At 46.2% G+C, this 23,362-nt stretch overlaps 1 protein-coding gene across 1 annotated transcript; it reads left to right on the top strand.

Annotated features, from left to right (window-relative positions):
- The first annotated feature begins 5,827 nt into the window (after window positions 1–5,827).
- MBLAC2 (metallo-beta-lactamase domain containing 2) lies at window positions 5,828–20,531 on the top strand. Its single transcript, XM_069751709.1, has 2 exons — window positions 5,828–6,436; window positions 19,378–20,531. Exons 1-2 carry the CDS (start codon window positions 5,986–5,988, stop codon window positions 19,761–19,763), a joined length of 837 nt encoding a protein of 278 aa, XP_069607810.1. The 5' UTR covers window positions 5,828–5,985; the 3' UTR covers window positions 19,764–20,531.
- Window positions 20,532–23,362: the final 2,831 nt, after the last annotated feature.

The raw sequence follows: 23,362 nt of genomic DNA, 5'->3' as shown, positions 1-23,362 counted from the left end.
CCCGAGGGTCATTTTGAGTATCTAGTGATGCCATTCGGACTTGCCAATGCTCCATCAGTGTTTCAGTCCTTTATGCATGACATCTTCCGAGAGTACCTGGATAAATTCCTGATTGTGTACTTGGATGACATTTTGATCTTCTCGGATGATTGGGAGTCTCATGTGAAGCAGGTCAGAACAGTTTTTCAGGTCCTGCGTGCTAATTCTTTGTTTGTGAAGGGATCAAAGTGTCTCTTTGGTGTTCAGAAGGTTTCATTTTTGGGGTTCATCTTTTCCCCTTCTACTATCGAGATGGATCCTGTTAAGGTCCAAGCCATCCATGATTGGACTCAGCTGACATCTCTGAAAAGTCTGCAAAAGTTCCTGGGCTTTGCTAATTTTTATCGTCGCTTCATCTGCAATTTTTCTAGTATTGCCAAACCATTGACCGATTTGACCAAGAAGGGTGCTGATTTGGTCAATTGGTCTTCTGCTGCTGTGGAAGCTTTTCAGGAGTTGAAGCGTCGTTTTTCTTCTGCCCCTGTGTTGTGCCAACCAGATGTTTCGCTTCCATTCCAGGTCGAGGTTGATGCTTCTGAGATTGGAGCAGGGGCTGTTTTGTCGCAGAGAGGTTCTGATTGCTCAGTGATGAAACCGTGCACCTTCTTTTCCAGGAAGTTTTCGCCTGCTGAGCGAAATTATGATGTGGGCAACCGAGAGTTGCTGGCCATGAAGTGGGCATTCGAGGAGTGGCGTCATTGGCTTGAAGGAGCTAAGCATCGCGTGGTGGTATTGACTGATCATAAGAACTTGACTTATCTTGAGTCTGCTAAGCGGTTGAATCCTAGACAGGCTCGTTGGTCGCTGTTTTTTGCCCGTTTTGACTTTGTGATTTCGTACCTTCCGGGCTCTAAAAATGTGAAGGCGGATGCTCTGTCTAGGAGTTTTGTGCCCGACTCTCCGGGTTTGTCTGAGCCGGCGGGTATCCTCAAGGAAGGAGTAATTGTGTCTGCCATCTCCCCTGATTTGCGGCGGGTGCTGCAAAAATTTCAGGCTAATAAACCTGATCGTTGTCCAGCGGAGAGACTGTTTGTCCCTGATAGGTGGACCAATAAAGTTATCTCTGAGGTTCATTGTTCGGTGTTGGCTGGTCATCCTGGAATCTTTGGTACCAGAGAGTTGGTGGCTAGATCCTTTTGGTGGCCGTCTCTGTTGCGGGATGTGCGTGCTTTTGTGCAGTCCTGTGGGATTTGTGCTCGGCCTAAGCCCTGCTGTTCTCGTGCCAGTGGGTTGCTTTTGCCCTTGCCGGTCCCGAAGAGGCCTTGGACACATATCTCTATGGATTTTATTTCTGATCTTCCCGTTTCTCAAAAGATGTCAGTCATTTGGGTGGTCTGTGATCGCTTTTCTAAGATGGTCCATCTGGTACCCTTGTCTAAATTGCCTTCCTCCTCTGATTTGGTGCCATTGTTCTTCCAGCATGTGGTTCGTTTACATGGCATTCCAGAGAATATCGTTTCTGACAGAGGTTCCCAGTTTGTTTCAAGGTTTTGGCGAGCCTTTTGTGGTAGGATGGGCATTGACTTGTCTTTTTCCTCGGCTTTCCATCCTCAGACTAATGGCCAGACCGAACGAACCAATCAGACCTTGGAAACATATCTGAGATGCTTTGTTTCTGCCGATCAGGATGACTGGGTGTCCTTTTTGCCTTTGGCTGAGTTCGCCCTTAATAATCGGGCCAGCTCGGCTACCTTGGTTTCGCCGTTTTTCTGCAATTCTGGGTTCCATCCTCGTTTCTCTTCAGGACAGGTTGAGTCTTCGGACTGTCCTGGTGTGGATACTGTGGTGGACAGGTTGCAGCAGATTTGGATTCATGTAGTGGACGATTTGACCTTGTCCCAGGAGAAGGCTCAACGTTTCGCTAATCGCAGACGCCGTGTGGGTCCCCGACTTCGTGTTGGGGATCTGGTTTGGTTATCTTCTCGTCATATTCCTATGAAGGTTTCCTCTCCTAAGTTTAAACCTCGTTTCATTGGTCTGTATAGGATTTCTGAGGTTCTTAATCCTGTGTCTTTTCGTCTGACCCTTCCAGATTCTTTTTCCATACATAACGTATTCCATAGGTCATTGTTGCGGAGATACGTGGTACCTATGGTTCCATCTGTTGATCCTCCTGCCCCGGTTTTGGTGGAGGGGGAATTGGAGTATATTGTGGAGAAGATTTTGGATTCTCGTGTTTCTAGACGGAAACTCCAGTATCTGGTTAAATGGAAGGGTTATGCTCAGGAAGATAATTCCTGGGTTTTTGCCTCTGATGTCCATGCTCCCGATCTTGTTCGTGCCTTTCATGTGGCTCATCCTGGTCGGCCTGGGGGCTCTGGTGAGGGTTCGGTGACCCCTCCTCAAGGGGGGGGGGTACTGTTGTGAATTCTGTGGCAGAGCTCCCTCCTGTGGTCACAAGTGGTACTTCGGCTGATTCTCTCTGTGAGCTTCTGTTGGTGGAGGGAAGTGGTACTGCGGCTTCTGAGTTTCCTCCCTCAGGTGATCTGGTGAGGTCGTTAGGTGCTTCTCTACTTAACTCCACATAATGCTTTGATCCTGGCTTCCTGTCAATGTTCCAGTGTTGGACTTGCTTTTCCCTGGATCATTCCTGTGGCCTGCTGCTCTGCATAGCTAAGTTCTTCTTTGCTATTTGTTTGCTATTTTTTCTGTCCAGCTTGTCTAATTTGTTGCTGGAAGCTCTGGGACGCAGAGGGTGTACCTCCGTGCCGTTAGTTCGGTACGGAGGGTCTTTTTGCCCCCTTTGCGTGGTTTTCTTTAGGGTTTTGTGTAGACTGCAAAGTTATCTTTTCTATCCTCGCTCTGTTAAGAAAGTCGGGCCTCACTTTGCTGAATCTATTTCATCTCTACGTTTGTCTTTTCATCTTAACTCACAATCATTATATGTGGGGGGCTGCCTTTTCCTTTGGGGTATTTCTCTGAGGCAAGGTAGGCTTATTTTCTATCTTCAGGCTAGTTAGTTTCTCAGGCTGTGCCGAGTTGCATAGGCAGAGTTAGGCGCAATCCACGGCTGCCTCTAGTGTTGTTTGGAGAGGATTAGGGATTGCGGTCTGCAGAGTTCCCACGTCTCAGAGCTCGTTCTATGATTTCGGGTTATTGTCAGATCACTGTATGTGCTCTGACCGCTATGTCCATTGTGGTACTGAATTGCCTTTCATAACATAACTATATACATTTTTCAGGTCTTCGAGGTTTAGTGCTGTAACTCAGGGGGTAGCCCAGCTAGATACTGGCGGCTACCAGGTGCCACATAAGGAGCTCCCTCACTCCAGATGGGGGTCTTATGGCTTTGCATATCTCTTTTCTCATCCGATGCGGTATCAATGTCACTAATCGGTTTTTCAGGTATAATCTGGGTTCGAATGTCACTTTTGGTAGTAGGTTCATTAGCGGCAATAATGCCCACTGTGGTAGTAGTATTAGGATTTGTCAGTTCAGAGTTAGTCTTAGTCATGGCAGCAGGTGGCGCTGCTACAGAGCTTATCAGTAGGTCTTCTGTCACTGGGGCAGGGTCGTTCTTCATACCTGCTTCAGATGCGGTCCCTCCGGTACCGGCCTGCTCCGTCTCCGCTGGGATCTGGAACGCTGACTGCAGGGCCTTGCGCTGTGGCGTTGTCATCTCTGTTTGCAGTATCTCGCTTTCCGGCAGGGCCTTGCTTTCTGGCTTCGGAGCGCTGGAACTTCTTTCTTGCTCCGGACCACACGAGGCTGCCGACAGACGTCTGGTGAGGCCCCCGATGGCGGTCTCCTGCCACCCGGCCTCAGTGCTCAGCTGTGTCCGCCGGAGTTGATCGCTGAGCTCGTCCACTCCGGCCTGCAGGAAGTCGGGGCCAACAGGTGACACCTGGCCGCGGTATCTCTCTGGGTAGCTGGGGGAGTCCTCTGCTCCGACCCTACGCTCCGATCCCGGGCGGCTGGCCATGGCGTCTCCCACGTGGTTCACTTCTTCTCCCTCCTTGTCCTTTTCCCGCTCTCTCCTTCGTGGGCGGTTTCGTTTTCTTTGTCTCCGCCCTCCACTGAGGATCAGGAGGCGGATCTCAGCTGCTGACGGACACGTCCTCAAGGTACAGAAATATTTAGACTGGGCGGCCATTATCTTTCGCGCTGTTCAGTTCTTTCACGCCCACTTCCACGCCCTTCTTCTTCTCCTGCGCTCCTCGTGGCACAGCAATGGTGGCGGTTTTGGCGGGAATCATGCGACAGATAGCAATACACAGTCTTTGCAATAAATCACAGTCCAACATGTTTCAGTCACAGTTCCAAGGCACACATGACCTGATTCTCAGGCTTAAGTAGGATCCTGTTCGTGACGCCAAGTTGGATCGCCCCCAGACACAGGGCCACGAGTTCTCAGTACCGGGCCTCTCTTGTTCGGTTCCGAGGCTGTCACGGTGGCTAGACCTGGTCCGCGACCCTGCTAAGGGGCGTCCAATGAAGGTGGTGCAGTCTGTCAGGGGTTCGTGACGCCACCTGTGGTGTTCGGTCAGGGTGACCGATGCTGCTATGGGGTCCGCTGGGGTGATGGAATGGCAGCTGGATGGTATACCTTCCCACAGGTGAAGTATGTCCCCAGGGCTTCCCAGTGAGGTGGATGGCGATGGTGTGAGGTGCAGTCAATAACGAGGACACAAGGTTGCAGTCTCTTTACCTCTTTACTGAAGACTTCAGGATCCTCAATCCAGAGCACGTTTAACAGGGCTATCAGAGACAGGCCGGTCTGATGGGCACTTCCAGAGTTTCCCTCGCAGATGGAAATCGTTGCCCACCACTAGCGCCTGTGTGTTGTAGTCCTACCCTGCTGAGCATTCGGTATAGTCCTCACAACTGCTGTTCTCTTTCGTTCTCTACAGCTCTCTCTCTCTCTCTTTTGTTCCAGATGTTACTAGTTTCTCGTCCCCCAGTATGTTTTGGCTAGGACGCACCCGTATGACGGGAAGGCTTGGAGGTCTTCCAGGACCCTAGAGACGCCTTTCTCCCAATGTTGCCCCCTATGTCTTCTTAGGAAATTTAAGGTAGACAGCCAACCTATAATTAACTGTCCTGCAGAGTTCGAAGTAAGGCCTGAAGTCAGTTACTCCCGCTGTGTTCCGGCCACTGGCTACACGCCTCAGTAAGATGTTGCCTCGGTCTCACGGCACGACTCCTACTGGTACTCCTTTTTGCTTGATCTCGTTTACACTGTTCCACAATATCCTTCCCTTTCTTGTCTCTTTCTTAGGATACCGCCGCAAGGAAGTGCAGGCGCGGTTCCGTAACATTCTGTTCTGTTCGCTAGGCTCCTGCCAGGTTCCCACGCCTGACAGGGACCCCCCTGTGTCTTCTCCCCGCAACACCCCCTGCCACGGGATGTTGCCTGAATCCAACCCAGTCAGCTTCTGACTAACTTCCTCCCCAGCCCCTAGTTTTACCAGTGTGAGGAGTGGCCCAATAAATAAAGCCTTTTTCTCCCCCTAGTGGCTGGAGTGTGAAGTGTAATGTGTTCTGGTAATACCTGGTCAGGAGAATTCCTTCAGTGCCATCAGACGTACCATCACTCCCCTTAGTGGCAGAGTGTCATACTGCAATGACCAGATCTCTGTGGCGCTGCATATGTGTCCTCATTACTGCACCTGATTGGTCAGTACCAGTATGAGCAGGTCCGACCACTGCGATCTCCTCTGTGTGGCTCAGAAGTGACGGCTGTACACAGACGCTCTCCCCAGTGCTGCCTTCTCATTGGTCCGCCCACCGATGACGATTATCAGGGCTCGTCTCCTATTGGTTCGGAAACTCCACTATCATTACAGAGTGGTGAGGGCGCTGCCCGAGGTGCTGACTGCAACAGGCGCCGTGCCCGGTGTGTGCCTCGTGCCCTGTGTGCGCCCCGTGCCCGGTGTGCGCCCGCCCTGTGTGTGCCCCGTGCCCGGTGTGTGCCCGGTGTGTGCCCCGTGCCCGGGGAGTCCCGCCATGGCCGCACTGGAGTGGTACGCGCACAAGGCCCTGGGGGACGGCGTGTTCTGGATACAGGAGCGCTTTTATGAGTCGGGGAACCGGGCGAACATTTGGCTGGTGCGCGGCTCCCACCAGGACCTGGTCATAGACACCGGACTCGGGCTGCGCAGCCTCCCGGAGTACCTGAGCGCGGCTGGGCTGCTCCCGCACGGCACGGACGGGGGCTCCGGGCGCCGACCACTCATGGCTGTGGCCACTCACGTTCACTTCGATCACGCCGGCGGCCTGCACCAGTTCGAGCAGGTGGCGGTGCACCGGGACGAGGCGGAGGCGCTGATCCGGGGAGACAACTTCGAGACTGTGACGTGGCTGTCTGACAGTGAGGTGGTGAAGCCCCCGACGCCCGGCTGGAGCGCCAGTCAGTACAAGGTGCAGGCGGTGACCCCCAGCCACATCCTGGAGGACGGTAATAGCTACATCTGCTCCTTACTGATTCCTGCCAGTAGGGGGCAGCAGGCGTGTGAGGATCCTGGTATCCCCCTAGACATTGACCATTGGGTGGGTGCGGTAGACCCTGGATCTGCACTGATTGGGCAGTGTCACACTGGGGACAGAAGGTAGTTATCATTTTCCAGGGGGAATAACAGAGGAGCAGCGCACTGTCCCCGAATTGTCCTTCTATGGTAACTACACAGACTGGTCAGGAGGGCTGGCAGACCCCCATCATCGGCTACAGGCACTGTAAAGGTCTTAGTCAGTGTCTAAGACCTGGGACCCCGGTAATCCTGACGATGGGGGGCCAAGTTCTGACTGACCGCTATCTCGCTATCTTCCTCCATAAAGTGATTGGTGAAACTTTGCAGTTTCTGTATCTCCCAATCGCTGAGTTTCCAGGCCATGAAAGCCGTGATCTACCGTAATTCTGGATGGAAACGATGAATGTAGTTAGTGTCGGCATGTGCGAGGCCTCAGAAATACCACGTCAGCGTCTTCTATTCCTTTAGAGTAATCCACGTGGAAGAAAATATCATAAAATATATTTCTCAACATCCAAAGTCAAACCCCGGAACAGACGGACCCCTAGAAGGTCGTTCAGTCACGAATTCGGGTGGTCTTCAACCCCGTCCGTGACCGCCTCTCCACATGGACTGACAGTCATTTCCCAGATTCTTGTGGATTTCACATTGGTGACACAAGGGTTCGTCTTTAGCCCTGGTTCGTCGTTGGTGTTTCTCCATTTTTAGGGAGTAATTACCTATTAGTGGCTTTAGTATTTGCACCTTATTCTCTACATTGTGCACCACTTTTAAGTTTTGTTTATTTTTTGAAGTCTTTATTATTTTTCCTCGACTATTTTACATATCCAGATGTTTTAGACAGATTCATAAAATGCCAATTTAACCTAATGTGCCATTTTGTTTGGGCACATTTCACTGCACCAGTCCACACCTTGAGAAAGGTTTCTGCAGGAGCTTTCAGTTTGGCGCGTTTTTACAAATTTCTAAAGGATTTGAACTTTTCGGTGCTAAAAAGTCACAAACACAGAGGTTGTCCACTACGATGGCCTATCCTTAGGAAAGGATATCAATGTCTGATCTGTTGGGGTCCCACACCCGGCACCCGCACCGACCAGCAGCTATCAGTGTATACTGCAGTGCCTGCCAGCTGGAACTGGAAGTACTCACTAACGGCCACCTCAGGGTACAACATATCTGCTTTTTATTCAAATCAATAAGAGTAACCTGTGGCAGCCACTATCAGCAGACGGCCTGCTCCACAATCGAGTGCTTCAAGCGGCCGACATTGATATCTGCTGATAGGCAAGGGTGTCGGACCCCGACTGATCAGACATCAGTGACCTATCCTAAGGATTGGTCATCAATGCTAAGCACTGGACAATCTCTTTAAGCCAAAATATAGAGTATTTTTGAATTTGCTCAAAATTCATGGACCAGTTTGAAGAATTTTGGGCATAAAATATCAGCAAATACCAGAAGACGAAAAAAGAAAAGTGACTTCAATAAATGGCAAATGATGGCTGGGGCCCTTTATGTATTTGACGTCATATACTTGGGTTCTATGGTACTTTTGTTCTAGGGATTAACATAGCATTTTGCCACATGAGGGACATTTTTAGCACTATTTATTTTGATTGTTGTTATTATCAGTGACTATATTGCTGAAGTTCTTGCACATTCTGCTTTCTATGGAGGTGTGACTGCCCACATACAATAGGATTGCACAAGTTACCAGACCACTAAAGTGTAACACAAAGCATCAGTGTGAATTAGTGGCTTGTGTTCTACGCCGATGATTTCAGCTCTCATACCTTGGTGGAGGCCAGCCCCAGACATGAACATAAATGCAGCTGACAGTGTTCACTTGGGTAATAGATACAGAACTGAAGATCTTTTCTTGTTCTTGGCTGGATCGTGATACATATTAAACGTTTCATCCTGAGACTGAAGGGCTGGTTCAGTGCTGTGCTTTTCCTGCACAGCCGCACTCCTGGCCACCATCTGTGCAGGGAACTGTTGTGGCTCCATTCACCTGAATAGGGCTGTGCTTCAGTTACTATGCAGGGGAAAATAGTGAAGGGGGCGCAACAATAAATATTCAAATGTCCTTCCTGGAGCCTCCATAATCTTTCTATTTTTGACAATCTCATCTGGCTTAAAGGGACTCTGTCACCTGAATTTGGCGGGACTGGTTTTGGGTCATATGGGCGGAGTTTTCAGGTGTTTGATTCACCCTTTCCTTACCCGCCGGCTGCATGCTGGCTGCAATATTGGATTGAAGTTCATTCTCCGTCCTCCATAGTACACGCCTGCGAAAAGCAATCTTGCCTTGTGCAGGCGTGTACTATGGAGGACAGAGAATGAACTTCAATCCAATATTGCAGCCAGCATGCAGCCAGCGGGTAAGGAAAGGGTGAATCAAACACCCGAAAACTCCGCCCATATGACCCAAAACCAGTCCCGCCAAATTCAGGTGACAGGTTCCCTTTAAAGAGGGCTTATCACTTTCTAAAAAAATAAATTGAGTTAAATGCAATGTAAAAATTCCTAAGCTCCCCTGATTCCTGTGTTCTTTTCCGTGTTGCTCTAAGTTGCTCCATTGTAGGGATATTCACGTTTGATTTTTCTGGAGAGCACTGTATGAAATCTTTGCTTGAAGTCCAACTGGGCGTTTCTTCAGAGTCTTCTCGGGGAAGGGGGGGGGAGGGGGTTGCTTTCACCCTCTCCCCCCCAGACACTGCCAATCACAGTTCAGCAGCTGATCTGACAGTGTCAGAGGATACTGAGCTGTGGCAGCATTTGAGGGAAGGGGGGACAGTGCACGCCCCCAGAGTAGACTCTGAAGATACGACCAAGTTGAACTGGAAGCAGAGATTTCACATTGCACTCCAAGAGCAACAAATGTGTATATCTCTGCAATGGAGCGACGCTACACAAAATGGAATATAGTGGCAGAATCGGGGAAACTCAAGGATTTTACAAGGTATATAATACAATTTCTGTGATAATGTGACAGGTCTTGTCAGTCTTTGAGAGCAATAAAAAAATCTCACAGGTTTCATCAACATCTTCTCATATTGCCGATGTGCCCATCTGAAATCTCGGGAGATGGCTACTGGGAGACCTAACAATAAGTCTGTCAGAGTAGAGAACAGCTAACAAAGAGTGTCTCTCCGTCTGGTGGAGCTGGTGCCTCTATGTATTACTTGGTTGGCCAGTAGCTGAATGACCGGCATGTAATCCTACATTTCCCAACATTTCTTTGCTGCCGGTTTTTGAAGCTGGACATACAAAGTCAACAATGCAGATTTATTTATGAAATGGGTGGTCTTCAAGAACCCACCCCATTAAGTGAGTGGACAAGCTGTAACGTGGTGGATTATGGTCAGTTTATACATTGTAGTCATCCATATAAAGTAGCATATAACCGATACGTAAATGTGTGAGAAACAAGACATGATGTTCCAGAAGTATGTAACCTAAACCGTTCTTATTGATCCTTTGAGGAAAGCACATTCAGATCCTGCAGATATTACAGTCTCCACCGTGATTGCACAGTGGAAGCATTTACTTGTTCTCATCGATTTGCCATAATACGAACAGAAGTGCTCACCCCTTTATCGGCCTGCTCAGAAAGCAGCTCTTAAGTGGATAGCAGACACATAGAAGTGATGGGCTGTGTGCGCTCACATCTCTGGGAGTACCAACTTATTTCTCGTATAATAACTTTGCAATGTTTGTTCACACTGACATAATAATCATGGAAAAGTAATCATTCATTATGTATGTGATGTTGTGTGGAGCGTGGCTGTGCATATTAAATCCTGGCGCATAATTACTTGCAACTGTTGGCAGGATGATCTCAGGGTTTCCTGGATGTAGTGCTTGGCGCTCCGTCATCAGGGACCAGCAGAAATACCAGCGTGTGTCATTAAAGCATAGGAAAATATAATTACTGATCTACTTCAGTTATGTTGTGGAAATAACGCATAGAGGAAATTTTTGTTCCAATGGTTTACAGTGAATATTATTAGTTTATCTTGGCACTACCACAAAGAATGTTAGAGGCAGATGTTTGGCCTATATATGTAGTACACCTAAGATAATCCTTACCCCTATGTCTTATTAGGGGTCAGAGATGTCTTTTTAAAGAATCATAGAATGTTAGAGTTGGATGGGACCTCCAGGGTCATCGTGTCCAGCCCCCTGATCAATGCAGGATTCACTAAACCATCTCAGAAGACATAGTGCGAAACGCGCGTCAGGGAGTCCAGTGATAATTGGGTATTTATCTTTCCTTTTATGCCCAACACATACTGGAGTGGTTGCAATGTTTATTAAGCATTTGGTTCTGTATACTTCTTACAGAGCACCTGCAATCAGTCGTTGTATCTATGCCCTATAACAGGTGTGCCAAACTCATTTTCACCAAGCGCCACATCAGCATTATGGTTGCCGTTAAAGGGCCAGTTGAAATTGTAAGGGCTCATGCAGTTGTCCATGCAACACGGTATGAGCATGGACTGGCCATTAGCTATAAGAGGCCTTTCCCTGGGTAGTAGGGCTAGGAAGTTAAAACCCTGTCTCTGGGTAGTAGACCTAAGAGTGCTGTTACTGGGTAATAGGGATAAAAGAGCTGTCCATGGCTAGTAGTGCTTAAGCCAGCTGTCCCTGGGTAGTAAGACAGAAAGAGCTATTCTTGGGTAGTAGAGCTAAGAGCTGTCCTTGGATAGTAGGGATAAGCAATCTGTCCCTGGGTAGTAGGGCTAGGAGCGCTATCCGTAGGTAGTGGGGCTATGAGCATGGTCCCCAGATAGTAGAGCTATGGTAGCTGTCCCTAGGTAGTAGGGCTAAGGGTGCTGTCCGTGGGTAGTAGGGCTAAGAGTAGTGATGAGCGAGTATACTCGTCGCTCGGGTTTTCCCGAGCACGTTCGGGTGGTCTCCCGAGTATTTGTTAGTGCTCGGAGATTTAGTTTTCGTTGCCATAGCTGCATGGTTTATGGCTGCTAGACAGGCTGAATACATGTGAGGAATGCCTGTTTGTTAGGGAATTCCCCCATGTGTTCAGGCTGTCCAGCAGCCGCAAATCATGCAGCTGAGACGATGAAAACTAAATCTCTGAGCACTAACAAATACTCGGAGATCACCCGAGCGTGCTCGGGAAAGCCCGAGCAACGAGTATAGAAGCTCATCACTAGCTAAGAGTGCAGTCCTTGGGTAGTAGGGCTAAGAGTGCTGTCCCTGGGTAGTATAGCTAAGAACACTGTCCCTGGGTGGCAGGGCTAAGAGAGCTTTCCTTGAGTACTAGGGCTAAAAGAGCTGTTTTTGGGTAGTAGGGCTAAAAGCCCTGTCCCTGGATAGTAGGGCTAAGAGCACTGAACCTCAGTAGTAGGGCTAAGAGCAATGTACCTGAGTAGTAGGGCTAAGAGAGCTGTGCCGAACCTCAACAGTCCACGGTGGACTGCTCCCTATGCTAAGTACTGGCTGCGTCTGCTCTGATTCAGAGATGGAACCACACAAAAGTGCTGGCTGACTGCGTTCACTGTTTGTGCTGGCTGACTGCGTTCACTGTTTGTGATGGCTGACTGCGTTCACTTTTTGTGCTGGCTGACTGCGTTCACTGTTTGTGCTGGCTGACTGTGTTCACTGTTTGTGCTGGCTGACTCCGTTCACTGTTTGTGCTGGCTGACTGCGATCACTGTTTGTGCTGGCTGACTGCGTTCACTGTTTGTGCTGGCTGACTGCGATCACTTTTTGTGCTGGCTGACTACGATCACTGCATTCACCGTTTGTGTTGGCTGACTGCGTTCATGGAGTTCACCATTTGTGCAGGCTGACTTCGTTCACGAAGTGCACTGTTCACTCTGATAAAGATGGCCCTGCTAATTGTGCTGGCTCCGTCCCGTTTGCCGCTCGCTGCATCTGATCAGATTCAAAGATTGCATCAGAGATCCCTGTGCCGGCTCCGTCCCATCTGCCAAGCACTGGCTGTGTAGACGTAGAATGCAGCCAGTACATATTAGGAGGAGTGGCGCCAGCACAGGTGGCGGCTGCCATCTCAAATTTTGAACTCCAGTGCACACTTCAACACTGCTCCGACCGGCTCTCCACTCTCCCAGTACGCGGGTCGGATCAGTGAAGTGTCTTCTGACCTCGCGGGCTGTGTAAAGTGACATGGTGGGCCGGATTCCATTCACGGCCCTTGGTGAACTTTTCTCCGGCCTCGGGCGGATTCTCAGGAACCACAATGCTTGGGCCGGCAGTTGTATTTTATAGGCTGCCAGTCCTTAAATTTATTTTTGCTTTGCGAGCAAGCGCACATAGTGTTCACTACTGGACGCTGTGGAGCGTGCAGTGAAAAATCATGTCCTGACACCAGTGGCAGCGTCAGGTCGTACCTTGTGGGTGAAGTTAGTGTGTGATTTGTACGGCCTCTGAAGGATGATATAAATATCCTAATGGCCCTATAGTTATAAGTAACTATTGGATCCATGTATTAACTTCATTCAGTGGTTATATCTGTATATTATCATTGCTTGGGATTTACTATAGTTTTGCGTTTATATATCTATGTTTTATTATAGTCTGAGATGTACTATCATTTTGAATGCTGGTGTGATTTTTAACCATCCTACTAGGGAGAGACGTTACTGTGAATTGTATTTGTCTTTGTATCATCAGGCCTCCTTCACACATCTGGTTTTTAAGGACCGCAAATACTGACACGCACACTCATTGTATTCAGTGGTGGTGCTCACATGTCAGGTTTACATGCAAAACCCACAGACATGTCAGTTTTTTATCTGCAGCACGGACAAAATGCGTGGCGCACACGTGCACACTGATGACACACGGATGACATCGTTATAGGCTTCTTCTGGAAAAAACATGAAGAAAAAAATGGCCGCTGTATTTTTCAGTGCAGATCAAAGCTTTTCTGTACAATTAAAAAAGCGTAAAAAACTCTGCTTCACATCTGCCCCAAAATTGCGTCAAATAAGTGGGAATACACGTAATAAACCCAGAGCAAATACACAGTAATTAGAGAAGATTGTTACTGCGTCACCTGGTGTGGACCCTTGCAGATAAAAATCAGAAGGAACGCAGCATTTATGCTACATGTGAACACAACCTCAGCTTTACACATTTATTATATTTTGGGGGGTTTAATAGAGAATAAATATCAAACATACTAATATTTTTACGTAATTTACCGATCCCCATAAAGAATCTGGTCGTTACGATTACAAGGACACCAACAATGTCCATGTTATGTGCTGATTTCTGATGTTTATTATTTTAAAAAAATGCATTAAAAATGACATTTTTTTTCATTAATACGTGTTTTTCATTTTTTTTTTTGTAATTTTATAGGATGAAAAAAACTCTTATTCTCCCTCTAGAATATAGAAACATACATTGTACACAGCAATGTATTTCTACCAGTATCATCTGTATATAGTCAGGTCCTGGAATACAGAACAAGTACCATCGGGCTTGTGGCTCAGTAGCTCAAAGCACCTGTCTGTAATGTTAAAGTTGTGGGTTCAAGACCTGGGAGACTCACAGTAAAAACATTTTTGTAATTGCTTATTATTTTTAATACTTTTATAGGAACAAAAAAAAATTCTTCACCTCAGTATACAAATAAAATACGGTACATTACAAAAATTCACTTCAGATGATACTGTTTGCAATGCATAGATAAGACATACAGATTTAGGAGTAACAGCTCCAGTGATAATTGTCTACCACATCTGGACTTACATGTAGGATAACACCACCATTGAGGCAAATCTGCACGTTAAACTGGTTTCACACATCCTTGTATTGCAAACCTTTAGGCTGGCTTCACACTTGCGAGTTTTACGGACGTAAGAGCGCAGAAACTACGTCCGTAAAACTCGCAAAACATACGGCACAATTATTCTCTATGCCCCTGCTCCTATCTGCCGTTTTAAACTGATCAGTATTATACGGCTTTCTACGGCCGTAGAAATTCGCAGCATGCTGCGTTTGTCACCATATTGCGCAAATTAAACGTCAATGAAAGTCTATGGAAGTCCCAAAAATACGGATAACACACGGACCAGCAGTGTGACTTGCGAGAAATACGCAGCGCTGTTAGAGAGAAAAGCCGGCAATTCATTGCGGTGTACAGTAAAATCACACTGACAGCTTCCAGTAGAATAGGTAGAACAAATGTGTACACATAGAATGGGTATATATATAAATATATATAAATATTTCTTCCAGCGCTAGATAGCTTTAAAGCCGGTAATTCAATTACCGGCTTTTGCTTTCTCCTTCCTAAACCCGACATAATATGAGACCTGGTTTACATACAGTAAACCATCTCATATCCCCATTTTTTTTGCATATTCCACACTACTAATGTCAGTAGTGTGTCTATGCAAAATTTGGCCGTTCTAGCTAGTAAATTAAGGGGTTAAATGGCGGAAAAAATTGGCGTGGGCTCCCGCACAATTTTCTCCGCCAGAGTGGTAAAGCCAGTGACTGAGGGCAGATATTAATAGCCTGGAGAGGGTCCATGGTTATTGGCCCCCCCCTTGGCTAAAAACACCTGCCCCCAGCCACCCCAGAAAAGGCACATCTGGAAGATGCACCTATTCTGGCACTTGGCCTCTCTCTTCCCATTCCCGTGTAGCGGTGGGATATGGGGTAATGAAGGGTTAATGCCACCTTGCTATTGTAAGGTGACATTAAGCCAGATTAATAATGGAGAGGCGTCAATTATGACACCTATCCATTATTAATCCAATACTAGTAAAGGGTTAAAAAAATACACAAACACAATATTAAACATTATTTTAATGAAATAAAAACAAAGGTTGTTTTAATATTTTATTGAACGCCTAATCCAATCACTGAAGACCCTCGTTCTGTAACAAAAAAAACATAATAAACCAACAATATCCTTACCTTCCGCAGATCTGTAAAGTCCAACGATGTAAATCCATCTGAAGGGGTTAAAATATTTTGCAGCCGCGAGCTTTGCTAATGCAACATTGCTCATGTCTGCAAAACCCCGGAGAATGTAGGTAAAGTAGGTCATTGACATATATATTTACCTGCATTTGCGGTGAGGCACCCTCTGCTGGCTGTTCCTAGATCGTGGGAACTTTCCTAGAAAGCTCCCTGGCTCGAGTTCATATGAGGACAACCAGGAGAGGGCGCCCTCTTATGATCTCGAGCCTGGGAGCTTTCTAGGAAAGTTCCCACGATCTAGGAACAGCCAGCAGTGGGCGCCTCACTGCAAATGCAGGTAAATATAGGTCATTGACCTACTTTACCTACATTCTCCGGGGTTTTGCAGACATGAGCAATGTTGCATTAGCAAAGCTCGTGGCTGCAAAATATTTTAACCCCTTCAGATGGATTTATATCGTTGGACTTTACAGATCTGCGGAAGGTAAGGATATTGTTGGTTTATTATGCTTTTTTTGTTACAGAACGAGGGTCTTCAGTGATTGGATTGGGCGTTCAATAAAATATTAAAACAACCTTTGTTTTTATTTCATTAAAATAATGTTTAATATTGTGTTTGTGTATTTTTTTTAACCCTTTACTAGTATTGGATTAATAATGGATAGGTGTCATAATTGACGCCTCTCCATTATTAATTTGGCTTAATGTCACCTTACAATAGCAAGGTGACATTAACCCTTCATTACTCCATATCCCACCGCTACACGGGAATGGGAAGAGAGTGGCCAAGTGCCAGAATAGGCGCATCTTCTAGATGTGCCTTTTCTGGGGTGGCTGGGGGCAGGTGTTTTTAGCCAGGGGGGGGGGCCAATAACCATGGACCCTCTCCAGGCTATTAATATCTGCCCTCAGTCACTGGCTTTACTACTCTGGGGGAGAAAATTGTGCGGGAGCCCACGCCAATTTTTTCCGCCATTTAACCCCTTAATTTACAAGCTAGAACGGCCAAATTTTGCATAAACACACTACTGACATTAGTAGTGTGGAATATGCAAAAAAAATGGTGATATGAGATGGTTTACTGTATGTAAACCATGTCACAAATCATGTCGGGTTTAGGAAGGAGATAGCAAAAGCCGGTAATTGAATTACCGGCTTTCTGCTATATCGCGCTGGATGAAATATTAATATATATACATATATGTGTCTACTGACATATACAGTTAGGTCCATATATATTTGGACAGAGACAACATTTTTCTAATTTTGGTTCTAGACATTACCACAATGAATTTTAAACTAAACAATTCAGATGCAGTTGAAGTTCAGACTTTCAGCTTTCATTTGAGGGTATCCACATTAAAATTGGATGAAGGGTTTAGGAGTTTCAGCTCCTTAACATGTGCCACCCTGTTTATAAAGGGACCAAAAGTATTTGGACAGATTCAATAATTGTAAATAAAATGTTCATTTTTAGTACTTGGTTGAAAACCCTTTGTTGGCAATGACTGCCTGAAGTCTTGAACTCATGGACATCACCAGACGCTGTGTTTCCTCCTTTTTGATGCTCTGCCAGGCCTCCACTGCGGTGGTTTTCAGTTGCTGTTTGTTTGTGGGCCTTTCTGTCTGAAGTTTAGTCTTTAACAAGTGAAATGCATGCTCAATTGGGTTGACATCAGGTGACTGACTTGGCCATTCAAGAATATTCCACTTCTTTGCTTTAATAAACTCCTGGGTTGCTTTGGCTTTATGTTTTGGGTCATTGTCCATCTGTAGTATGAAACGACGACCAATCAGTTTGGCTGCATTTGGCTGGATCTGAGCACACAGTATGGCGGCTCTGAATCCCTCAGAATTCATTCGGCTGCTTCTGTCCTGTGTCACATCATCAATAAACACTAGTGACCCAGTGCCACTGGCAGCCATGCATGCCCAAGCCATCACACTGCCTCCGCCGTGTTTTACAGATGATGTGGTATGCTTTGGATCATGAGCTGTACCACGCCTTCGCCATACTTTTCTCTTTCCATCATTCTGGTAGAGGTTGATCTTGGTTTCATCTGTCCAAAGAATGTTCTTCCAGAACTGTGCTGGCTTTTTTAGATGTTTTTTAGGAAAGTCCAGTCTAGCCTTTTTATTCTTGATGCTTATGACTTGCACCGTACAGTGAACCCTCTGTATTTACTTTCATGCAGTCTTCTCTTCATGGTAGATTTGGATATTGATACGCCGACCTCCTGGAGAGTGTTGCTCACTTGGTTGGCTGGCGTGAAGGGGTTTCTCTTCACCATGGAGATTATTCTGCAATCATCCACCACTGTTGTCTTCCGTGGGCGCCCAGGTCTTTTTGCATTGATGAGTTCACCAGTGCTTTCTTTCTTTCTCAGGATGTACCGAACTGTAGATTTTGCCACTCCTAATATTGTAGCAATTTCTCGGATGGATTTTTTCTGTTTTCTCAGCTTAAGGATGGCTTGTCTCACCTGCATGGAGAGCTCCTTTGACGGCCTGTTTACTTCACAGCAAAACCTTCCAAATGCAAGCACCACACCTCAAATCAATGCCAGGCCATTTATCTGCTTAATTGAGAATGTCATAACGAAGTGATTGCCCACACGTGTCCATGAAATAGCCTTGGAGTCAATTGTCCAATTACTTTTGGTCCCTTTAAAAACAGGGTGGCACATGTTAAGGAGCTAAAACTCCTAAACCCTTCACCCAATTTTAATGTGGATACCCTCAAATGAAAGCTGAAAGTCTGAACTCCAACTGCATCTGAATTGTTTTGTTTAAAATTCATTGTGGTAATGTCTGTAACCAAAATTAGAAAAATTTTGTCTCTGTCCAAATATATATGGACCTAACTGTGTATATATATATATATATATATATATATAGACAGTATATATATATATATATATTTTTTTTTAACACATGGATCCCTTGTATATCCGTATGGCGGTTTTGCAAGCCTTCGATAAAAACACGCAGTACGGATGACATACGGATTACATACGGAGGATGCCATGCGCAAAAAACGCTGAAACACCCTGCCTACGGAGGAGCTACGGACCACTATTTTTGGGACTTTTCAGCGTATTACGGCCGTAATATACAGACCGTATTTTCATACGCTGAGTGTGAAGCCGGCCTTAAACAGGGCTGTGGAGTCGGTAAGCCAAACCTTCGACTTCCCAATATCCATGACACAGACTTCAACTCCAACAAAATGGGCTACGACTCCGACTCCGCAGCCCTGCCTTTAAAGTCATTGCCGGCAGCAATTCTCCTGTCATGAACTCAACAGCCTGACATGAGGCTGATGAGTTTGGGTCAGGAGACCCGTGGCCAGTCCTTCCACTATGGTCTGTACCTGGCCTAAATAATACAGTTTTAGTAAAATCTTAGGAAACGGCACATTTGTATTTCAATGTGTTCTCTATAGGAATTGTGTGAAAGGCATTTTATTTTTTCACCGTAGACATTAATGTAACATTTGGCCATAGCAGTTTTAGCCTCATAAATGCTCAAAAAAAGGCCATAAAAATGTTAAGAACACGCTGTATGGAACTAGGCTCTTACAGCTGAAAGCTTGGATGGGGTTATGTAACGTTGCTTCCCTCCTCAAGTGGTGTCAGAGGGGGGAATTCTCACCTTGGACATACATGATATATTTCTTATGCCGGTTCCTTTTCTTTCGAGAAAGGAGTCTTGTTTTATGCCACTGGGAATGGAGAGTAGGCCACACATGTACAGCAATATTCAAAACTTCCACAGATGTGACCAGAGAGCTGTGGCCACCCATCCATTTCCGGTGGCTCAAGATAGAGCTCAGTTCTCAGGATAAAGTGGAGGTCCTTCATCTATCAGTCATTTATGGCATACATTGGATAAATATCATGAATGCTGACCTCTTACCATCACGTTTTATATTTTTCAGGGGACATCATCAGCCTTGGTGACAGACAGCTGACCGTGATGCATATGCCGGGACACTCACGTGGCAGTATCTGCTTACATGATAGAGATCGCAAGCTCCTGTTCACTGGTGACGTCGCCTACGATGGATCGATGATAGACTGGCTTCCTTACAGTAATATCCCCGAGTACGTCAGATCCTGTGAAAGTCTCAAGGCTTTGGTGGACAGAGGTCTGGTAGATAAAGTGCTCCCTGGGCATTACAACACATTTGGGGCAGAAAGACTTCATCGTTTGGCCTCCAATTATATATTGAATGCTGGAGTTTGCCACAAAGTGTCAACCTATGCAGTGAGGTCCTTTGCTGGATTGGCCCTTCGTGTAAGTAACTCCAGGAGAACAACTTAGACCCCCGACACTGCCAGGAATGAATGGACTTCTATGCAAACATCTGAAACCAAACAAGAAAACAAAGTTTCCAATATGTAGATGCCTTTATTACCTCCCATGTGAGCTTCCGTTATTATCCAGGTGCAAAGTAAATATTCTCTTACTGAATGTGGGTTTAGATTGTAAAATGGATTAATGGCCAAAGTCAGGTGAAAGTATTTATTTTTGGAAATTTTGTACAGAGAGAGTTCTGTCAGAGTGGGGGACCTGCCTTGGAGTGGTCATCATATCATTGTCCGCAGACAGATTTTCAACCACAGAGGTGGTCCTCGTTTCATGATGACATGGTTCGGGTAGCTGACTGGTTCCCTTTAAGTTCACTTGAGAAGTAATCAAACAACAAAACCAAATTTTAGCACATTTTTTTACAAAATCTGCAAAATATGGAATAAACAGCAGCATGTTATTCATTCAGGTTCTCCTGTGGCAGCGCTTCTCGGCTCCCTGGGGTCTCTGTACATCTGATGATATGGTGTCACATAGAAAGCAGCCAGTCGCAGGAGGTTCTATCTGGAGTACAGGTGCACAAAAGCTAGTGTTAACATGGAAGCACCAGAAGAGATAAGTATATTGGCTTTTTTTATTCAAACAGCAAATTTTTTTCAACATCAGCACAATTTGTGTGGATTTTCCAGCAGCTTCTTTTTGGTTTCTGTAGAAAAAGTGGAATTTTTAACATTGCCTTACTGACATGGAATGTAGTAAAATATCAGATATGAATACGGCACTTTTGTTATTATAAATGTCTTGGAAGTTGGTTAGACAGGGACTATTATAGTCTCCTGGCATGGGATGAAAGCTGTCACTATCTGATCTGAGAGTATAACACCACAGTCAGCTTCAAATCTGGGCCTCATTGATTTTATATAGGTGGAGTGGCTTTGTGCCCCCTTACAAAGCAGCATTAAAAAATCCAAACTGCACCCCAATTACAGGAATCTTCAGGACGCCCAGGTCTTGTTCAGATGTCGGTGTTGGCCGTCCGAGAAATCCTCAGGACGCCCAGGTCTTGTTCAGAAGTTATTGTTTGCCGTCCGAGGAATCCTCAGGATGCCCAGGTCTTGTTCAGATGTCAGTGTTGGCCGTCTGAGGAATCCTCAGGACGCCCAGGTCTTGTTCAGATGTCAGTGTTGGCCATCTGAGGAATCCTTTAGGATGCCCAGGTCTTATTCAGATGTCAGTGTTGGCCGTCTGAGGAATCCTCAGGATGCCCAGGTCTTATTCAGATATCAGTGTTGGCCGTCTGAGGAATCCTCAGGATGCCCTGGTCTTGTTCAGATGTCAGTGTTGGCCGTCTGAGGAATCCTCAGGATGCCCTGGTCTTGTTGAGATGTCAGTGTTGGCCGTCTGACGAATCCTCAGGATGCCCAGGTCTTGTTCAGATGTCAGAGTTTGCTTTCCGTGTGTTGTCAGGTTGTTTTGCTTACTGTTGGTTTTACATACAAAAAAAGGTCCATGCTTTCATACAGAATTCGTGGGTCTGTGAAAACCATCAGACCGGTCACAGATGGCGTCAGATTGCTGTCTGTCTTTGATTGGAAGAAGAAGCTTGGGAAGCTTCCTCGGATTATTTTTGCATAGCGAAAAAAAATGACACATAGATGATGAATATGGGCACCCGGACCATAGATGAATGAAAAACAGTCCAGAACAGTAAGGCCTCTTTCACACTTCTGTCTTTTAGCTCCCGTCGAAATCCGTCGATTTTTGAAAAAAAACAGGATTCAGCAAATTTTTCTGCTGGATCCTATTTTTTCCCATAGACTTGTGTATTAGCGACGGATTGTGACGGATTTCCATCCGTTTCATCCGTCGTGCACTGGATCCGTCGGAGAACTGCTGTCCGTTGGGCGGGGAAAACGTTCAGAGGAACGTTTTTTCTGCACGTCGGAAAATCGCTCAGCGACGGGTCCTGCGCTGCCCGTCATTGGCTATAAGGCTACTTTCACACTTCCGTCGGTACGGGCCCGTCGCAATGCGCTGGGCCGACGTACCAACGGACGTTGTGAAATAACTGCAAGACGTGGGCAGCGGATGCAGTTTTTCAACGCATCCGCTGCCCATTCTGCAGTCCGGGGAGGAGGGGGCTGAGTTTCGGCCGCGCATGCGCGGTCGAAAATGGCGGACACGACGCACAAAAAAAGTTACATTGAACAAAACACGACGGATCTGTCGCACGAAGGATGCGACGTGTGCCTATCCCTCGCGATCCGTCGCTAATACAAGTGTATGGGCAAAAAACGCATCCTGCAAGCACATTTGCAGGATCCATTTGTTGCCCATAACGACGGATTGCGACGGAGGACAAAAGACGGAAGTGTGAAAGTAGCCTAATGGAAGCCTATGGGCGCAGGATCTGTCGCTGACTGTGAAAAGCAGGAATCCAGCGACGGGTTCCGTCTTTTGAAACTGAGCATGCGTGGAAGATTTTCCCGTCAGGGAAATTCTCTCTCGCTTGCTCTCTCTCTATTTTTACTATTGATGCTGCCTATGCAGCATCAATAGTAACAAGATATAATGTTAAAAACAATAAAAAAAATAAAAATCGCAATATTCTTACCTTTGGGCGTCCCGCGCACCGTTGCCGATGCTCGCAATGCTCCCGGCAGGTAGTGTTCCCATGGATGCATTGCGAAATGACCCGATGACGTCGCGGTCTCGCAAGACCGCGACGTCATCAGAGGTTATTGCACGCAAGGCATTACTGGGATCGCTGCGTGGGACGACCAATGGTAAGAATATTGCGATTTTTTTTTAAATTTTTTTTAAACCTGGTTTGTGTTGTGTATGCGTTTCGCAGCGGAAAGCCGCTGCGAAGACGCATACACAACAGGTGCACATAGCCTCGACGGTCCGTCAGAAAAACGGGCCCAGATCACCCGTTTTTTACAATCTGCACAAGATCTGTCATTTCAACATTTTGATGGATCCTGTGCAGATTGTAAAAACGGAAGTGTGAAAGAAGCCTAAGGAAAAATGGTTAATTTCTTTACGGACACAAAACAAATGTGGATGTGTGAATAAGGCCTCATTCAGACATCAGTCCAAGTTTCATCCATGTTTTTCATCAGTTTGGTCAGTGTCAGTTTTTAGCCTTAAGAGAAATAGAAAATAATATATATCTGTGAGGAATAAGAGAGGTTATGTGAGTGTTGTGGGCAGATCTTTTTATATTATAGTCTTTTGGGGAGAGAGTGGCCTAAAGCATACTGCTTACAGAGGACCCGTCACCATGGCCAGATTTTGTCTTATTTTGTTACTGCTTCTCCCCAGAGTATTCTGAGTAATTATGCAAATCACTCTAAAGACACGCCCCCAGAGAACAATGTGTCCACTCCCTCTTGACAAAGACCAGAAAAATTTCCACTAAATAGAAAGGCCAATAAAATAACTCTTGAATCTCATGGCGGATTAAAAAAACCAACAAAAAAAAACCAATACTCAGGGCAGCAGCGGGAATAAAATAGGAGCACAAATTGGTCCCTTTTAACCTGGTGACAGCTCCTCTTTACAGATGTTATCCACTGTTCAGACAAGTCTTTCTCCATTACAATATT

The sequence above is a fragment of the Ranitomeya imitator genome, chromosome 1 (genome assembly GCF_032444005.1).
Source record: "Ranitomeya imitator isolate aRanImi1 chromosome 1, aRanImi1.pri, whole genome shotgun sequence".
NCBI classification, from domain to species: Eukaryota; Metazoa; Chordata; class Amphibia; order Anura; family Dendrobatidae; genus Ranitomeya; species Ranitomeya imitator.
The sequence above is the reverse complement of the archived record's forward strand: the minus strand, read 5'-3'. Positions and strand labels throughout refer to the sequence as shown.